Genomic DNA, 20,913 nt, shown 5'->3' on the forward strand with positions numbered 1-20,913 from the left:
GTGTTACTAATTTTCACTAAATTCTGACCCTCTGGAATCAATGAATGTTTTATCAAGGACACAACTTTAAATTGAAACTGGGATCAATTCTATTTCTATTTTTTTGAACTGACAAATAAAGAAGGTAGGAAGCAAAATGTATTTCTGTGAAGGAAAAAATGTAAAATGTAAAATGAATGATTTTCTTATTCTGTATGTTTGTGATTAAGAAAACCTTCGGACTGAGAGTTGAACCAAAGAAATGCAAAGGCCATGTTGAAAAAGTGAAAATGTTCATACAGGTAACAAAATGAAATACAGTCCAGGAAGGTTAAACTTTTTTTCAGCACAGCCCTGACGTTCACTGCCGTTCACTGCCGCAGCCTGTGTGTTAGCAGCCTCACTGTGTCAGTGCAGTGGCTGTTTTTCAATCTGAGCCTCACACAACTGCTTCAACTGTCCCTGTTGTGATTTTCCCTTCGTCATCTGTGACTCATTTTATGCTTTTCTGATCTGTGTGAACCGTAACGGTCTGCAGGCGCAACAATATCCAGCTGACTCAAATGTATTCTGCTTCTGCTAAAGTCCGAAGTCACGTCACTTTCACAGGAGCTGAGCTTAAATGCCAGATCAGAACTCGTGTCAGTTTCCATGGGAATAAATAAACGTTGCGTCGTTCATCTACGTCAAATGTCACAGCTTCGGTCAGTTTTGATGATGTGAAGGTCGAGAAGATACAGCGGAAAGAAAAACGGCAGATTGTCGGTGTTTGAGGAGATGATTCAGTTCAGAAATCTGGAACTGAGGTCTGCAGTGAGACGGAGGCCAAAGAGTGAGTAAGTGACTAAACACTGTTTCTCAGTTACAGTAAACTGAGGTTACTGTGTTTGTCTTAAAGATTCTTCAGTTCATTCACTGCTGGTCTGGATCTTCAGTCCTCTGTAACCTGACGTTTGGGATCTTTATGGACATGAATTCACATTTGCATCACTTACTGCAACGTCTGACCTCTGACCTGCCCCCTGACAGCTGCTAGCCGTGCTGCTGATATGGGGAATGGAGCTTTGTCTACTGTTCGACACACTTAAATTCACAACTGAGCACCACTGCTGCTACTTGTTAGAGCGACTGTACCTCCACTGTCTCACGGCTGTCTCAGAGGACTCTGATTCCAATTATCTGGAATCAGCGTTTGTGTCTGTGTGTGTTAGAGACAGAGAGAGAGACAGAGACAGAGACAGAGACAGAGACAGAGAGAGAGAGAGAGAGAGAGAGAGAGAGAGAGAGAGAGAGAGAGAGAGAGAGAGAGAGAGAGTTTATTTGAGTAGAGGACCACTGTACAGGATCAGGTTCTTACCACAGCTGCAGTGATGTCAGCCGTGTGTGTGTGTGTGTGTTGATGTGAATGTATGTGAAAGACCTGATATGTGTGTATCAAATGCATGTCTTACACACACACACACACACACACACATAGTCATAAGCATATCATGTTCACGCACACCTACTCTGCTCTGTTCAGAGCCAGAACATCCAGGTGTTCTTCCTACTCGGTATCAGCGACTGAGATCGTAACCAAACCTCAACAGTGATGTGAGTGGTGCTGACTCAACACGAATTTTCTTAAATGAAAATGATAAACATGTACAAATAAAAACAAAACTACGTCATAAATACAAACTGCATGAGCCGACGGTGTTAAAAACCTGGGTGAATGCAGTGCAGGAGCTTTTCCATTTGATGGAGGTGGTCAGCGAACCCTCCAAACACTCTGTAGAAGTCAGTGTTTCTGTTCTTCAGGTGTTTCATTGTTAGTGAGTCACTGGCACCGTGCTGTAGTAAGCTCTGCCAACAGGCTTTGCCAGCACAGAGATCCAGCACATTTATTTTATTGTGTGTCTGATGTAACGGTGTGATTTTATATGTTTGTGTACCATTATTACGGAGTGTGCGACATATTTTCTTAACGTAACCAAGTCCCTGGTTTGTTGAAGCGCTGAGTGAAATGTGCTGTTGCTGGCAGTTGTAATAAAAGATCTAGAGTAGGATACGTTTTTAATAGAAGAGCGTGCTTTCAGCCAATATTGATTTTCACCTCCACAGTACACACAGTGTGCTAAACCTCCCTCCTGGTATCTATTAATTTGCCGTTCTCATGTTCCTTTTAAACCAACAACTTTCTACATAGAACTCTCGCTGTTTTTCAGATCTGAAAACATATTTGGCTGATGCAGAGTCGCTGCATATGAAGATGATTTGCAGTTGAGTGTGTGTGTGTGTGTGTGTGTGTGTGTACTACTGCAGGGCCTCTAAGCCCACTATGGATTACAGGACATCCTATTCTGTATCAGAGCACACAAACTGAGATGGACTAAAACAAACACTGGCTGACGACTAGGAACACTACAGACACACAGCGTGTGTGTGTGTGTGTGTGTGTGTGTGTGTGTGTGTGTGTGTGTGGGTGTGTGTGTGTGTGTGTGTGTGTGTGTGTGTGAGACAGATGATGTTTCTGTGTAAACTGCACAGAGTATAGAAGGATAAATGGCTATTTACTCATTCCTTACAGTGAGGAAGTGTGTATGTGTGCAGACTCTTGCCAAGTATCATGTTACAGGAACATAAACAGCAGGCAGTGGCCTTTTCCTGTATATACAGTAGTGTGGGAGTGTGGGAGTGTGGGAGTGTGTGTGTGTGTGTGTGTGTGTGTGTGTGTTGGAATGTATATATAGAGTTTAGTTTTGATTATATGACTGTTTCTGTGTCCTGAGAATATTGGAGTGTATGTCAGGTATGTCTACATATTTGTCTTTTTAATAAAGTGTGTGTGTGTGTGTGTTTTTGTGTGTGTGTGTGTGCGTGCACGCATGTTTCTACTTGTCCTACTCTATCCAGCACTACTACCCAAGCACTTACCTTTGGGGTTCAGCTCTGCAGAGAGGAAGAAGAGAAGAGTTGAAAGTTAAAAAAACAGAAACAGAAACAGACACGGCAGAAGTGGTATCACCCCTCCTGTCTGGTTTTATTCAGTCCAGACCAGTAACAGAGCAGCGCTGGAAGAACTGGGCTCTGATGTTCAAACAGGAGGGGATTCCCTGGGAAAACCTCCATCTCCTTCCATATGGACATACACACAAGCTCTAAAACCCTCTGGGAGCGCTTGGTTCGCCTTCCCACACACTTGGAAAGTACAGCTGGAGGAAAACGCAGCCGGCCGACGAAGCCAAAATCATCCCGAATATGATAAATTGCCCAAATCCAAAATTAAATACCTGTTTCATACCCCTGTACGCAAAGTACTGTACGGTATATGGAATTTAGTGTACGGTAAATTCTACACTGACCTTGGTGCTCGCTGTAGCAGGTTAGCGTAGGCGAACAGAGAGAGAGGAGGAGGAGGAGGAAGGAAACCAATACGGAGGAAGTATTCTTGCTTAGCCTCTGTCTGTGTTTACATGTTAACCTAAATGAACTGAAGCCCACACCATACTGTGAGCAGTTAGTGGAAAGTTTGGCGATGGACCAGAGGACCGGGCCGGCTTCAACCGGTGAGACGAGCCAAGTTCCACGGTGGGAGAGTAGCTGAGTTCACTGGGGTTTAGACCTGTCGTCCACCGAAGGCAGTCACTGATATACTGATATATATCTGTAACACTGTGTGTCAGTTCCCCTGACATATTAACAAATTACTGATAAATTATTCCTGTAGTACTGCCTGCACCTGACCACACCTCATTACAAGGCCAACAAACCCCCAGGTGCTCGCAGGGACACAGGGACACAGGGACAGGGACAATGTGGGCTCTGGACCGGCGCTGGTGCTTGGAGCGCTTTAGGTGTAAGATACGTCCCGGGATGTTTTACGTGTTCCACGCTGATGTGAAAAACCTGCTTTTAAAATCTGCTTTTGTCTCAAAGTCAGACGACCGTTAGTGACCTGCCAAACTAAGCAGCAACATTTACAGGAGACAGAGAAGGAAAACTGAACTATGAAAACCAAACGAAGGGAGATCATCTCATATCCCTGCTCCTCACGGCCAGATTTTCCCAGCTGCTGTGGGATTTGAACAGTCAGCCTCCTGCTTCTCTAACCTTTAGGCCGCAGCAATAGAAGTCTGGCAGATTAAGCTCTGATTTGATTGGTCGAAGAGGATTTCCTGCGAAGGTGAATGAGAAGCAGATGGCAGGTTGCAGGCCAATGAAAAGGCACCGAGGTGCTGAGTCAGACAGTTCACGAGTTATTAAACCTGATGAAAGTCATGCTTCCTTACTGCCGTCTCTCTTTCCTGTAGTAACTCTGCCTCAATCGCTCTCTCTCTCTCTCTCTCTCTCTCTCTCTCTCTCTCTCTCTCTCTCGCTCCTGTCAGAATTCTGCCTTTCACTGAAATATTCTGATATTTTAAATCATCATTTCATGTCAAGAACATCACATTTATTTAATCAACAATACTAAAAAAACATCCATACAATACACGACTTCCCTTAAATTAGATTAATCCAAATATAGAATCACTAACAGCAGCCTAACCTAGGTTATTTACTGTGTCACCGCCACCAATCAAAAGATACTCAGCTATAATAAGCTAAGCAAAGTAGCCCATTGGGATTTTAATGGCTGATCCACGTCTGACAAATACACCACCACCAACGCCAACAAGTTCTCAAAAAAAAAAGAAAAAGAAGAATTGGAGGGTGAAACGCCAAAAAAAAAAAAAAAATCAAATCAAAAGGCCAGACCAACACAAAAAGGAAGGGAGAGAAAGAAAAAAGAAAGAAAAGAAAGAAAAGCGAGAAAAGCGTAAATGTTGAGTGAAAGCTGCAGTGAAACATAAAGGACATGTCAAATGGAGCAGGAACACACTCACAGCACACACACTCAGACACGCAGCACACACACTCAGACACACACGGTAGCCGCTCTTGGCTGACGGCCAGCCAGTGTTCAATCAGTCTTTCCTGTTCTAAAATCTCCTGTAACGGCTGAGAACTTAGACTGGCTGAAATGAGTGAAATTCTGGATCCATTAGCTGGTGGCGCAGAAAAAAAACCTCAGTCTAGTGTTTCATGACTGCAAGCCTTTATTTTATCAATAATAACTGAGAAAGTTGAGACGGTGTTCTTTAGTATAATTAACAGAAAACCAAAGTGATCAAACCAGTTTTTAGAATGTTCACATTTCCAATCTGTAAATTTAACCGACAACATCCACATCACCAGGCTAAAGCTCTTCAGTGAAACAAGGATTAAGACGGCTTATGTCCAAGACACAAGTTGTCTCATTAACAAACCAGAGATTGCTTATTAACTAGTCAATGGACTTGTCCAGGATAAAAACCAAATAGAAAACTAATCTTTCAATGAAAGACATACTGCTGAAAACTAGAAAACACTCTGAGAGCACAAACCTCTGCCTCAAATTTACTGTGTTAATGACAGAAAATGTGCATTTACACAGATCTGCACCAAAAAAATGCACATAAAGTAGAAACACATGTGCCAGGACTTTTTTTCCCAATGAAGAACAGCAAAAAGTTAAATATGTCTTTCACTGCTATGGTAAAAAAAAAAAAATCCTTTCTTAAAAAATGAATCACTTGTTCCTTGGACGGTCGCCTAACTTTCCACCAAATCTGTTACTAAGCCTTTGTTATACAGTGAAAACCAACAAACAGGGCCGAGAACATGATCCGCTTGGCAGAGATAGCTAGCAACACCGACAACATCAGCTAGCCTACAAAGGCTCCCTGCAAACAGGCTTCAGAGCTGGCAGTGAAACAGGGAAAGGCCCGAACGAAAATACAGCAGCCTCCTAGAGACATCAACATATGGAGATGCTGGTCACTCTGGCAGGCTCAATAAAACCGGAGAAAACAACAAAGGCTGCCAGCGAGCTCCCTCGCTCTCCACACGAATTGGCTTAGCAACCAATGAATCATGGCTGGCTGGTGTTTCGTGGAAATTATCCGCGCAGTCGTAACTTATCTTTGACTGCTTGGATGAAAATGCCCATTGTGTATGAGGTAACAATGGACTGTAAATGCCAACTTGACCACTTGATCCCTTTGAAGTGTGTTTGTGTAAAGCCCATTGTCAGAGAGAAAGGAAAATCACAGACGGCACTAATGAAATTCTTTCTAGATTGTAACGACTGCAGCCACCACCGAGCCTCCTTTGAAGGGCTTAAGGAGTCAACGGTCTTCTTAAATGTCAAAGCCTTTGTGGGGCTTAAAAGACGGGCACAGCAGCCACGGGGGTGGGATGATGTGATGTGGGCCGGGTGGTGTTAAGGTGTAATCATCACCCCTGGGTGGGAGCGGGGAGAGAAAGAAAGAGATAGAGACAAAGTGGTGCATTCCTCCCATACCGCGAGAGCGTTTAGAGGATGAGAGGAGACGTGGCATTAATGGAGATTAGCACTGCAGGAACACACAACCACTGAGTTACAACCACACACACTGATCTATGCTCAGGGTCTGAAGATGACCACTGTGCAGCTCACCACCGGAGTTTAGGGCAGATGGGACTCCGCGATCATGGGCCGATCACGGCAGGTTAGATGAAGCTAACAGGCGTTTTCACTCCCACTGGGCTGCTGTGGCTGACAGGTGAACATCCAGGAGCTTTTTGTATGGAAATATTAAATGTTAAAACATCTGATTTAAAACACACACTCAAACCTCTGCAAAGCTTTTTGCACCATTCTGTTTCAGTCGGCTCCTGGATCGTAGTAAAAAATAAATTAAGTTACATACGCTGCAGTTTTATTGCATCGATTTACAAGTGTGGTGTCACTGTAATAACAGCAGCTTGTTTACGTCCAGCTACTTTCCCAGATTATACTGTAGCTGCACTTTCCTGTGATTTGGCCACAGAGCGTGTGGACACACGTTTTTTTTGTAGCTTTGGTCTGAGAGTGATTTTCAAGGTTTGGGCCTTATTTCCAGTTATGGGAAATCTTAACATCAGACATGCATGCATGTATTTGAATTCTGGGAACGTCCTTTCCTGTTTCAACATAACAAGACCACTGTGCACAAAACCAGGTCCACAAAGTTTGGCCTGAAAGTCAAGTCCTAGTTTTGGTATAGTTAGGTCAGGACAGAACCCTGACCGAGCACCTCTGGGATGAACAGAAACACCAGCTGCAAAGTCAGCGCTGGACCTTTATTTATGCTCATGTGACTGAATGGGAGCAAACCAAACTTCGGCTCCACACTTCTAAAACACGTCTGTTTCCCTCCACTCTGGTATCCACCCTGGTGTACCTCTACTTCCTGCCCTTCTCATTTCAGTCTAAGATACCTCCCTTCCTTTCTCTCCACCCAAGCTTATGTACATTTTTCCTCTTCTCCATCGAGCTTAACTCATCTCTTTACCTGCTCATAGTGTACCTCACCTCTGTTCTGTTTTTAACATCCTGTTGTGCCTCTTCTTCCTCTAGCCTAGAATAAATCTCTTCTAATTCTATCTCCAATCTAACAGGTCCCTTCCAAAACACAAGACCCCCCCACACACAGCCTCCCCCTACACAGCCTCCCCCTACACAGCCTCCCCCAGCTGCCAAGGCTCATTGAAATACTCCAGACTCCTTATTTTCAGCTATTTTTAGCATCACAATAAAGCTTAACAAAAAAGAAACACTTCCCAATATTTCCAGACATTTCACATTAAATGTGCTTCTGGGGAGGGGAAACTGTTCCACCAACAGAGGCCTGCCAAAGCAAATGTAATCCAGGGGAAACAATAGCATGAAAACATGGATTCTTTTTTTTTTTTTTTCTTTGCATGAGCTGCTTTTTAAACGAATGCTGAAATCAGTATTTTTAAAAAAAGGGAGGCCTGTGACATTTGAAATAAAGAGTGGTTTTGTTGGTTTGCAGGGGAAAGTAATATCTTCCAGAAATATTGCAGGGCTGGGAAACAGATGCCTGGAGGGAGCAGGGGGATGAACTGGGTTTGTTTGGAAAGAGCCCAGATGTCCTTACGTCAAGTCAGCGCTCTGTTAGCAGCTGGTTCTCAGTACTGTTACAGTGGATGTGCACGCTGGATGAGATGCTACAGTTCAGACTCTAACGAACTTCATAATGTCACTTACACGAATGCTAATGCTGTTACATAAAGTCTTGTGACCCGTCAACGATGTTACGTCGGAGCTGTTTTACGACCGATGAATACGTGCTACAGACAGGGATCAGGTGATAGCTGTTAGGTGTGTGGGTGAAACTGAACTAAATAAAAACTTCAATCAGTCAATCTCTTTCTCAGCTCTTATAGAAACAAAATTAAAGTCAAAGATGTAAAAATCTCACTGGTGTCCTGGTTTGCATTCTGAACTGTGCTGGTGCTGCACGATGCTTCTCCAGAAAGACTCTGAAGGAGTCATGGAGGAAATCGGTACTGCTTGGTGTCAGGTGGAGGCAACCACACTTTCCAAACAAACATGGTCACAGCTCACATGAATAAAATTTACGCCTCGTTGCTGTTTAACAGCAAACAACAGCTGCATCAGCATCATGAGCTGCGAAGATTTTACACCTTACCACTGGAATTTAAACTTATTTGTACAGACAGTTTTTAGGGAACTGCATTCAGTGTATGTGTTACTGTCAAACTGCTTCATGTTGTTATGGTTACGTATAGAGCGGTGTCAGTTAATCTTCAATATCAGAGCACACATATGTCAGCACCATTACTGAACAACGACAGACGCTGATTCTAATATTTCCACGAGTGACCAGTCATCACTGTTACAGCAAAACAAGTCTGGAGAGAACTTTGATTTATTCTGTCGCTACTAAAACTGTTTCTGGAAAAAACACTGTCCTGTTAAAATCGGATCTACACCTGCACACACTTGGAAACCAGCAGGAAATGTGCCACACGCATTTTTACCTGTGGGCGAGCTGTAGGACACAGTGATGTCTCCAGTCAGGTCAGCGGGGGGATAGCGGCCGTTGAGGAAAGCAGAGAACGCCACAACTGTGGAGGAACCAACACCTGAAGAGAGAAAACAGATAAAAGTTAACATTAAACACTGAAACAGAGAGTCCACACATCACTTCCTGTCTAGCTGCTGCTCTGAGGTGGGGTGGGGGGGGGGGGGCATCATTAAAAGAAATTCCCATTAATGTCCAGACAGATGGAGTGAGCTGTCTCTGCAGACTGTTATCAAGTTGTATTAACTGTTTTAAAAGTTTGACCCACAGAAGGGACTAAAAGCTGAGCTTTGCTTTGATTAAATGTTAGATCTGTAACGCAACTGTAAGGAAGTGCAGCACTGAGACACTGGATTTCCCCTTTATAATAACCTGTTATTACAAAGGTTAATGTCATTTTGGTTCAAGTTTTCTGACTTCGAGAGAAGTTCCAGTTTTATTCCGACTCTTTAAAGAAAGACACTGAACGATGGATGAGGAAACAGGGCAGCCAACGAAACACACACACACACACACACACACACACACACACACACACGGTTGGAGAGTCAGCAGTTTCAAGGTGTGGACAGGACAGGATACAGCAAACCCAAAACTAACCAGACCCCTTAATGTACACACACACCCACACCGATGCTCACACACAGCAACGCTTACACTAAACGTCTCCAGGCAAGGTGAGGACAGAGGACTAACAACGTTAACCTGAATACGAGCGCACACACACGCACACACACACACAAACACTGAATTATATGCAGCATGACAAAGGCGCGATGACTTGTAGTTTCCCTTCAAATACCCCAAAACTAACAGAGAGAGAGAGAGAGAGAGAGAGAAAGAGAGAGAGAGGGGGGGGGGGGGGGGGGGGGGGGGGGGCAAACAAGCTGGAGAGAAAAAGCAGGGATCAAATACAGACAGAGAGGAAAGGATATATTACAGCTAATGGCTTCATGCAGTCACACACACACACACACACACATACGCAGGGCGGTGTGGTAGTGTAATGGGGCGTGATGTTCCTGAGCTCGGCCTGTTACAGGTGACTGAACCACAGGTATGTGTGTGTGTGTGCGTGTGTGTGTGTGTGTGTGTGAGTCCCAATGGATAAAGTGTGTGTGCAATGAATGTGTGTGTTTGAAAGTATTTAAGTTTCTGACTGTAAAACAATGTGAATTTAATCATTAGAAGTGCAAAGATCCTCACTTCATCACACACACACACACACACACACACACACACACACAGAACAGGGGGAGGCAAAATGGATGAGAGGAGAAGAAAAAAGAGAGACGACACCTCCCCTCCGACAGACAGAAGAGAAGATAAATGATAAAAGGCAGAGAGAGACTTTCTCCACACTCTGTCAGGAGCCCTGACAGCCTGACCTCCGCCCTCCCTCCTCCTTCTTCCTCTCCCACCGTTGCAGTTCTGTGCTGTGTAATGAAAATAAAATTATAAATAACATTATTTGGAAATGATTGTATTATAGTATATATTTGATATTTATACCATAAAAAAACATATATAAGTAAATAAGACTAAAATGTTGTTGCAAAACAAAACAAAAAAAATACAGAATTCTAAAAAGCATCACTGAGCTGTACAAAGCATTTTGTGAAGCAGCATGTGGTGTGGCCAAGAATCAGAAACTTTAAATGAAATTAGGAAATCTGGTCTTTTTAAATCATCCAAAGTCACATGTGCTGTCAGGCTCTAATAACCACGTTCCATCCCTCCTCTTCTCCTCGTGTGTTCTCCCTGTCTCTTCATCTGTGTCTCCTTTCTCCCTCTCTTCTGCATCCTTACCACCTCTCCCTCTTACTTCTACCCTCCTTTCATTTGACCCTCTTCCTCCCCTCTTTCCTTGCTCTCTCCCTCCCTGTCACCCAGTCTGTCAGCAGAAGGCTTTTAACCTCTGTGCCCTGAAGGTCAAACTGGTCAGACTGGTTTAAGTGCCTTAAGTGTTCCCAGGCCCCCTTAAGACCAACAAACAACACCACAGAAGACACAAAGTAATCCTCCTCCTCTCTGTTTCTCTTTGTGTGTCTCCATCCATCTCTGTCCCTTTTCTCTTCAGCTTGTCATCGTATGTTCAGGCACATCTGGACAGGTGAGGTCAGGGGGGTTTGAACCTGTGAGCTCCAGGTAACATGTCGCTCTCTGTGACCTGGAGGTCCGACCCAGAGACTTCTCAGACTGGTCCCAGTGTTCTCAGCCACATTATCCCATTAACACCACTGCCAACAAAAACAAACCCCGCAAAGGAGTTTTACTCCACTACCTCTCCTTCTCTACCTCCTTTTCCCCTCCTCTTTCTCGACTTTTCTCCGTCTCCACTTTCTTCTCATGCTCATCACTTCTGTTTTCCTAACTTCCTGCCAGCGTTTCATTGCTGCTGCACCTTATTTGTCCCTGAGTTCCTCCGTCTTTTTCCTCTTAACAGATCTGTTTGACTTTTATCAGCCTCTCCTCCATCTCCTTCAGTCTCCTCCTGCTGTTTCTCTTCTCTCCCACCCAACTGCAAATTCTTGAGAACGATGAGAACATAAGTGTAGTTTGTTGACTCTGTTGTCAGAACATTGGTCTTATTTCACTTTGCGTGCGTGTGTGTGTGTGTGTGTGTGTGCCTGTGTGTGTGCTGCTGTAGCCTTCAGGGTTCATGTTATAGTAACCGACAGCTCAGGTTAAACTGACTACTGACTGTTTGGAGGAGGTTACAGGTCAAGAGGGGTGGAGATGAGGATCTATGCCGCACAGGGAGGTGGAAGGAAAGGGGGCCTGTGTGTGCTTGTGCGTCTGTCCTTTCTTTGCCATGTGCAAATAATATAAAAAGCAAAACATCGAGAGAAAAACAAATCCGGAGGGTAAATTTGTTCGGAGACATTCCTGGTCTGCCACTGCTTTACCTGTGTGTAATCACAGATCTCGTCACGTCCAGAGGCCAAAAAGAGAATCTGAGGTGACCATCGGTGCGGTGTTAAACACTGACCTTTGACCTCTGCAGGTCAGGATGAGGTCGGATCGCTGTGTAGGGTCTGACTTTAAACACTAAACTAACCTGATCTACACTTGGAGATAAAGTGTCTCAGTTATATTTTCAAAACTCTGAATTCAAACAAGCGTCAGTTTCTCAGCGAGACTTGAAGGTTTTGGTTAAAGCTCCATGTGATGTATGACGGTTTGGTAACATGACCATCAAGAATGAATCAGTTCACACAAATGGTGAAAATCAATTTGATGGTAATGGAACATGGAAATCACGTAATCACGTAAACATGTATTTCGAATTCATATGAAATGTGTGAATGATTGATGAAAGGAAAAAAGCTGCACAGCAGGACAGAGGGAGGGAAAGGATGGGACATAAAGAGAGACGGTAGAGGAAAGAAGGAATGTGAGAGACGGAAGAAGGAAGCAGAGGAAAAAATAAAGACATCAGGGGACAACATGACAAACGAAAGAGAAGAAGCAGAGGAAGGAAAAGATGGATAGAGGAAAAGAGAAAAGGTTAGAGATGTGGAGGGAGGGAGTGAAAGTAGAAAAGAGAGAGAGAACAAAGGAGGCAGTGTGTGGTGAACAGGGGATTGAGTCGCCATCTGAGACGAATAAAAACTGGAATAACAATAAAAGTCAGAAGGCGCTACCTCCCCTCCTCTTTCTCCCCCCTCCTCCTCCTCACACAGCCAAACCCCCCCACCCCAAAAAACTGAACAGCACACACACATACACACACACGCACACACACACGCACACACACGCACACACACACACACGCACGCGCACATCCTCACTTTTATTGTCCTTAGTTTTCTGTGAAGTGCTTTGTGACAAATCCCTGCAAATATATTTGGAAATTAGCTCGAGCTCACGTTCAGACTTACGCTGAACACACACACACACACTCGCACAAACATCACACACAGACAAGTATGGATGCACCACACTGAGCCAGAGAATCAAAGACACATGGGCCAGCAGCACACACACACACTCACACACACACCTACACACACACACACACACACAGCAGCTGTGGTAGAAAGGCTAAAAAATATTCCGTTCCCAGGGAGATGAATCTTGTAAGGGTGACAGCTAAGTGTGTGTGTGTGTTTGTACATGTACTTTGTTGTGTGAGTGTGTGGAAAGACGTTCGTATCAGTGTGTCGCGATGTAAGAGGGAGACAATGAGCAGGTGAGAGAGAGACGGAGAGAGTGAGCGTACAGTCAGAGATGAAGTGATGATGAGGAACAGACGGGGGAGGTGCTGTTGTTATTAGTGTTGCAGCCACATCTTCCCATCACACCTGTCGCCTTGTCACTTCTGTTTGTATCTGTTCTTTTTGTTTGGTTCAGTTTATTTTAAGAAAAAAAAAAGTTCAGATGAGTCATCAAATGACATCAGGATTTAAAAAAAGAGTAAAGGAGACACTGAAGCAGAAGAGAAACGACTGGTTAGACGGAGATTTTCTGAAGTTTGCGGTGATCTTCTCTCTTTTTCTCTAATTTCAGTAACTTAGAAACAGACATTCTGAAGAACTTTCCCAGTTCAGGCACAGGGAGACGACATCCTGCTTCTGGTGTAGGAGTGGAAAGTAGCGGATTTTAATCAGTGATAGTCTGCATGGTTCACATCAACGTAAATACTGTACTCACACACACTTACACCCATCTACAGCTCGGCCACGTCCCCTGCAGTCCATAAACCTGGGTGAGATTTTCTGGACAAAATCACAACGTAAACTCTGTGTGACTGAGATCCAGCTCCTCTGAGTGTAACGGATGTGAAACACGTGACTCGGGGGCCAAATCCGACCAGCAGGGTCAGCCACGGTGGTCCTGCTGGTTCAGAGCCGAGCCAGGCCATTCTGGGCCAAAGCAGACCAGTGAGGGGGTCACGTGGGTGGGAGAGGAGACGAGAGAAAGAAAGAAAGAAAGAAAAAGAAGGACAAAAAGTGTGTGTGTGTGTTGTAGCTCTGTTGATTGACAAATGAAAGGCAGTGCCAGACACACGCACACACACACACAGCTACTTTACTTCAAGTGTGCGTGTCTATATTTAAACAGTATGTTGGTGACACGTGCATGTGTTTATGGTTATGTGTCCATGGATATGTATGTGTGAGTATTTATATGGGTGTGTATCTGTGTAACCGTCTGTGTGTGTGTGTGTGTGTGTGTGTCTGCCTTAGAGAAGCTTCTGAATTCGACCCATTTGACCGCTACCTAAACTCGGGTAAACAAAGCGCCTCTTTAGTGGTGTAAACGTGACGGTGCAGTGAGTCACAGCCTCTGATCTTCCAAATAAACAGCGAGTCGCTGAGAGCCACGGCCAAGAAGAAAAAACTCTGCAGAGCCAAACCAACCGGACCGAACCCTGATTCACGACGCGGGACATTTCAAATAAGAGACGAGTCATTGCTTATCTCCACGCACACGTACTGTACAGCATGTCACTGTCCCTGTATACTAAATCATTAAAAGATACACTGATAATCAAACTCGACTTGAATAATGAATGAATAACACATGAATGTTCTGCAGACGCGGTCTACTGTGTCTACTAAATGTGTAGTTGAAAAAATTTAGGGCGCAGGAAATAAAGGTATCATGTATGGAATATCAGGACATGTACACACTGAAGCATAGAAATAACAAATACAAAACATGTGCTACATTAAATACGCCAAAATATGAAATCTCATAAAGAATAGGAAACTGACACAAGAATTTACAGGAAATATAACGTGTGCGCTGAGCAAAAAAAAGGCCATCATGTTTGCATTAACAGTTGTAGAGGTCACGTACAGTAAATTTGCAGATAAGAATGCACTGTGGTAAAAGGCATTACATTTCTGCGTAGATGCAGATCATGAATCATGGGAAAGCAGTGGTCAGTTTGATTCAGGGCTCAGAATAAATGGATGGTGTTCCACCCGCCGGAGAACGCTGCTCACATCTTGAAATCATAAATTCACAATCCATACTGGTTCTTCTCAAAAAAACTGAGCGAGTACTCCTCTGTGATGGATGGCGGTTTCGGGCAAACGCAGGGAGCAAATGCAGGGAGCAAGCGCAGGGAGCAAACGTAGGGAGCAAACGTAGGGAGCAAGCGTAGGGAGCAAACGCAGGGAGCAAGCGTAGGGAGCAAGCGTAGGGAGCAAACGTAGGGAGCAAACGCAGGGAGCAAGCGTAGGGAGCAAGCGTAGGGAGCAAGCGTAGGGAGCAAGCGTAGGGAGCAAGCGTAGGGAGCAAACGTAGGGAGCAAACGCAGGGAGCAAGCGTAGGGAGCAAGCGTAGGGAGCAAGCGTAGGGAGCAAGCGTAGGGAGCAAGCGTAGGGAGCAAACGCAGGGAGCAAGCGTAGGGAGCAAGCGTAGGGAGCAAGCGTAGGGAGCAAGCGCAGGGAGCAAGCGCAGGGAGCAAGCGTAGGGAGCAAACGCAGGGAGCAAGCGTAGGGAGCAAGAGTAGGGAGCAAGCGTAGGGAGCAAGCGTAGGGAGCAGTCTGAGAGGAAAAAATGACATTTTTCTGGTGCTCGTCCAGCTGCTGAGTCCGTGTGAGTGGCACAGAAAATAACTGCAGACACCGTCCATGTGATTTCACATGTGACCTTCTATTAAATGATCTCCAGTTTTATTTTTACCCTCATAGTAATAATTCTGTTTATACCAAGACAATATGACGGTGTTCTGTTATTACATTTTAAACTGATCAAACAGGGATGAGGTTTATAAATCAGGAATTTAAATTAATTCTAATGATGCAATTACTGGGAGTCGCTCTGGATGAGACGTTTTATAAAAAGATAAATCTGTGGTGCGGGCACACGTGGAGCCGTGTATTCATACTGGGCTGTATTTTCTTTTCCTTCAGGGTGTTGTTACATTTGGTCCGTGATTCATTCAAAGGAGTCATTATTGTAGGTTTGGTTTCACACATGGATTCATGGCGAAACACACGTTCTTGTCAACACTGTTTGCTCCCTACATCAACCCCACGAAACTTGGATTTAGGCGCTTTGGCCCTGCTATCACAGAAAATGCACTTAAAACACCATCCCAGTGAGAGAAGTGCTGATCCGACGCAGACGGAGGTGGGACTCCCACTCCATACATAAACCAACAGGCAGTGCAAGGCACCAACACCGCCGGGGTTAGAGGTTTCCCTCCCAGTGGGGCCACGGGTTTTAAAAATGTGCGATGGTACTATAAGGAGCCTCCGATAAAAGCCTCCCCTAACTGGTTTACGTTACACGCTGTAAATTTACGCTTGCTCGTCTCCATGCACACGAAAAGTGGAAAGAGTCCCACAGAGGAAACGGAGGGCGTGCAGAGTTGTGTAACAGCTCAGTGCGAATGGCTAACGTTGTGTTACAGGATGGCTGATGTTCTTCTAATGAGCCGACAGCAGATATCAGTGTTTGGGGGTTATAAGGTTGTGTGTACGTAGTGTCTGGGTGATTCAGATCAAAGCTGCCGCCGTCTGGTCGAGGTAACCGAATCTCCCCCAACAGCCAGACGACAGAACACACTGAATAAAGACTGATAAGAGCTGAACAAATACATGCAGACTCACACCTCTCACTCACTTAGTCAGCCGCTGCCTGTGTGTCTGTGTGTGAGTGTGTGTGTGTGTTCAGACTGCGGAGGAGGATGTGATGAAGGAGAAGAGAAAAGCTGAGAAAAATGTGTGTTGCATAAATGGGCGTGTGTCTCAGTGATTGAGTGAGTGAGTGAAAGAGAAAATCTGGGAAAAACAAAAGTGATTGTTGACATCAGATGATGAAAGATCTTACACAAAACCAGCTGCATAAAACTGACTCAGTACCGTGTAGAATTAAACCCGAGTTAGAGAGACTGTGCGCTCCTTATGATTCATCCTTTAATTCTTTCATTTGTATTTTTCAGTTTCTTAAAATCCTCGACGGCTGCACATCCCATCTGCCCAACACACACACTGACTGCTGAACATTTGTCTCGTACTCCGTCCTGTTTGACCTTCAAGCGTACAGAGGAGGTGGACACAATATCTGAGACACTCAGAGAGGAATTTATATTTGGTCACGTCCTTATAAACGCAACATCAATATACCAATTCAAAGAAATACACACACAATCACACAAACACACACTCACACACACACAAAGAGAAGCTGCAGTAGACTGACCCATAGGCTCGAGGACAAACTGGTCCTGAGTGACGGCCAGAGGAGGCTGAACGCCGACAGTCAGCTTAGACGACTGCATAACACAACCGGCCTTCACCTTCACCTGGTGAGAGAACAACCAAGAAGTGAGGACACAGGACAATACAGGAACAGAAGAACAGAGAGGACAACCTCAGTGCTGGGCACAGCTCACCTGTATGGTGACTGAAGGGACGGGCAGACCATCGATGTCTTGGATCAGAGCTAGCTGTGGCCAGAGAGAGAGAGATAAAAAGAACAATGAATCTACTGCGTGTGTGTGTGTGTTCACATGGTAGAAAACGTGTGTTCTCGTGTGTTTACCGATGGGCCGTCCATGCTGGAGGACACCGCCGCGGTAACAATCAGGTCCTCCTCAGCGTCAGTTTTAGGCAGGATGTCTGAAATAAGAACAGAGCTTGATATTTCCACAGCTACAGGTGATTAGATACCTTTAATTAAACATGTTAAGATGGTTCATCGCTTCTAAAGTTAAATGGTCTATAGAGAATGAATCAATGACAGTGAAACAGTAAAAATACCACATATTCTCTCATTAGTGCTGAATCTTCATCTTTCAGGGATTTGAAATCTGGTTTTGCACAGTTCTGGGGACTTTTATCGTGACTGTTAGCGTCTGTGTTTAGTCTCCTACCCTGAGTCCTCGTGGCCTCCCTGATGAACTTCTGCAGCTTCTTCATCTCAGCGTCCACCTGCTCATAGTCTGCCTCCCTGGCGTCTACCTTGGGTGTGGAGAAGAAGGAGGGGTCTGTGCCCATGTACGAGCACAGGAGGTGACCATCTGAACTCAGACTGACCACCGCTCCCTTCAGCTCCCTGGAGAGGAGAGGAGGGGAGAGGAGGGGAGGGGAGAGGAGAGGAGAGGAGAGGAGAGAGGAGAGGAGAGAGGAGAGGAGAGGAGAGGTGAGGAGAGGAGAGAACTCAACAACATGTGAAACTAGTACTTTTACCTAGTGTTAGCATCCTGTGCTTGAGTTTCCCTCAGTATTTCAGTATCAGCAGCTTGTTGCTTTAGAGTTTAACGTTTTAAGGGAAACAAAATGCAAAGCTATAAATTAGTGATACGGAATGAGATGGAAAAAGGCCGTTAGGAAATGCTGAGTTTTGCGTGTGTTTGCGTGTGTGATAACTGGTTGCAGATGTGCTGTAGTTCTTAGTAACAGACACACACTCACACACAGACACACACAAGGGGTTCAGGTCTAGAGCAGCAGCCGGCTCCACACCTGCACAGGAGGGCGTCTGAGGGGGCATAAAACTTTCACTTTAACTGCTGCGGAAACACTCACACACACTCACACACACACACTCATTACAGTGACAGCTATCACTTTCACTAAAACACACAAACACGCACACACTTCCCCTCTAACCCTGGTGAGAGAAAAACTGTTGATCATAAAAATGAGCAGAGAAACAGACAAGAGGAAACACAGCAGCTGCTGTTAGAGGTGTAGTTACAACACACTGTCCACTGAAGGCCACAGCAATTCACAGAGAGAATGGAAATATAACCTTCAGGTGAACAGGTCCATCCAAAAGTTCAGTTAATCTTTTCAGTTTATTTTCATCTGATTTTTCTGAAAAGCTAAAACTTGACATAAAATCTGAACAAGCGCAGAACAGTAACTGTTATCAGCGTCCGACACATGGGAGGAAAAGTGTGAACTCCGTGTTAGCTGTTAGCATGCTAAGCTGCTGCTGCTGCTGTCATTTTTCTTTCTCTGTGGGTGTCAGGTTCTGATTTTCCACTGGTCCGTGGAAGAAAAGGTCTTGGTCCTAATTTGGACATGTGAAGACTTCCAGCTGGTGAGGACACCCCCTCGACAAACCAAGTTTGACCATTTCGTCCGGGTTTTGCAGAATTAAGTGATGAAATTAAATGCTGCCTCCAGAGCAAAGAGCACTGCTGTAAATTACAGACAGCCACAGGAAGCTGCTGCAGTGATCGTGTGTATTTGTTGTGTGTGTGTGTGTGCAGCTTCCCGCCGACACACTGAACAAGATGATGACTATCAAGTGCTTTAAAACAACACAGAGTCAAACTAGGAACACACACACACACACACACAATGTTTGTGTTTTGCATTGTAATTGTATCAAACGGCAGTTTGACTGGAGTTGTTTGGAAAAAGCCAAATTATTGGCTACAGCTGGCCCCTCCCTGCTCGTCTCTGATTGGCCAGATGGAAAACATTGTCGGGTAATTTCCTGTCGAAAGTCACACTGGATTTCACGAGCTGATAAACACCACAAAATACCTGCTGTGTGTATGTGTGTGTTTACATGTGTATTTAACTGTGTATAGTGTATATGCATGTACTGAATGTGTGAGACTGTATGACTGTGTTAGTACATCTAACACACAGCAGCACTGTCTGCTCAGTACACAAACACTTTTATCTTGTCCTTCCTTAAAGTAGCGGTGATGAGTCTTATGAAGGGGGTTCTCCTTTGCTTCTAAACCTTTTCTACTGTTTCTATTGTCAGTGACCCTCAGTGTTTCCTCACATACATCTCTGTCTTCACCATAAGGAAACAGTAGCATCAGATTTTGTGTTCTGTCAGGGCCTGTACGTACGGGAAGTTGGCGATTCGAATGGCCACGGGCACAAAGGGGAGCTGGGCCGCCCACTTCAGAGTCACATCCTGGTAAACCAGCAGCATGTTGGTGTGGTTACCAAGCAACAGGTTGGTGGTGCCATCCGTCACTAGAGGAGAGCAAAAATAAAATAAATTGTTAGGTGGAAGAACAGAGCGAGTCCACAGTGGTGGCTGTGTTTATGAAACAGGACTCTTATTAAATCACCATTTACAGTTCACACATTTACTTCATGTGCTCAAGGACAGTGACAGACAATGGACCCAACTGTCTCTAAGACAAACATCACGCTCACAGAATGAAAACCAAAGAATGATTCTGGAAGAGACATGTAGTAAGATGTGCGACAGAAAACTGTGATACCGAGGGAAAATTCAAAACCTTTATATGAATTCCTATAAATGAAGCAGAGTGATTTCAGTGTTCTGAGCCAAACATCATCATGTTACCCCCAAGCATTAAAACAGATCAACCTGCTTCACCTTAAATAACTTTTTCTCCACTGTGAATACTGAACACAGCTTGACGTAGACAACCATAGTGTTTGTGCGCCACAGAACAGTAATGCACAACTCTTTCAAGTGAGAAACATAAAAGACATTTTAAAATTCTGTCCCTTTCCTTTCACTTATATTTGGCATGTAAGTATGAAAATATCTAAATGTACTTGCATAAGATGTCTGAAGGGACAAAGAGAACATGCAAACTCCACACAGAACAGCCCAGACCGGGGTTCGAACCTGCAACCCTCCAGCTGTGAGGCAACAGCGCTAACCACTGCGCCACCATGCCACATACCTCAGCATCATAGCAGCACAAATTCAAGGGTTTTGTCAGTGTGTTTTTTTTTTGGTTTTGGAAAACAGTGATGCACATTCACAAAACCATGGAGCACAGAAATAACTGAATTCCTGTACTGGGTGGCACTGCCCTGTGAGGTGAGTACAACTTGTGCTCTCCTGTAAAGAAAAATTATCTCTTTACATCTCACATCTGGTTTGTATACAGATTTTTGTCATCGAGATCTTTCATTTTAAGACAAGGTCAGTTTTCTTAGGTGTATATATATAAAACTGAAGTTACATATACACTTTCTCCTGTGACACATGGCAAGAAACATTAAATATAAATACTACTTATGTTTCTCTCTCACACTCACACTCACACTCACACTCACACACACACACACAC

General features: G+C 44.5%; 1 protein-coding gene across 1 annotated transcript in view; it reads right to left on the reverse strand.

Annotated features, from left to right (window-relative positions):
- bbs9 (Bardet-Biedl syndrome 9) overlaps positions 1-20,913 on the reverse strand; it is a 124,497-nt gene that overhangs the window by 83,674 nt on the left and 19,910 nt on the right. Inside the window, exons 9-14 of the mRNA XM_041044696.1 lie at positions 19,702-19,831; positions 17,755-17,936; positions 17,424-17,500; positions 17,275-17,328; positions 17,082-17,184; positions 8,872-8,976 (exon numbers count right to left, since the gene is read on the reverse strand). Coding sequence (XP_040900630.1) covers positions 8,872-8,976; positions 17,082-17,184; positions 17,275-17,328; positions 17,424-17,500; positions 17,755-17,936; positions 19,702-19,831 — 651 coding nt within the window. The remainder of the gene's footprint in view (positions 1-8,871; positions 8,977-17,081; positions 17,185-17,274; positions 17,329-17,423; positions 17,501-17,754; positions 17,937-19,701; positions 19,832-20,913) is intronic.

The sequence above is a fragment of the Toxotes jaculatrix genome, chromosome 8 (assembly GCF_017976425.1).
Source record: "Toxotes jaculatrix isolate fToxJac2 chromosome 8, fToxJac2.pri, whole genome shotgun sequence".
Lineage (NCBI taxonomy): Eukaryota > Metazoa > Chordata > Actinopteri > Toxotidae > Toxotes > Toxotes jaculatrix.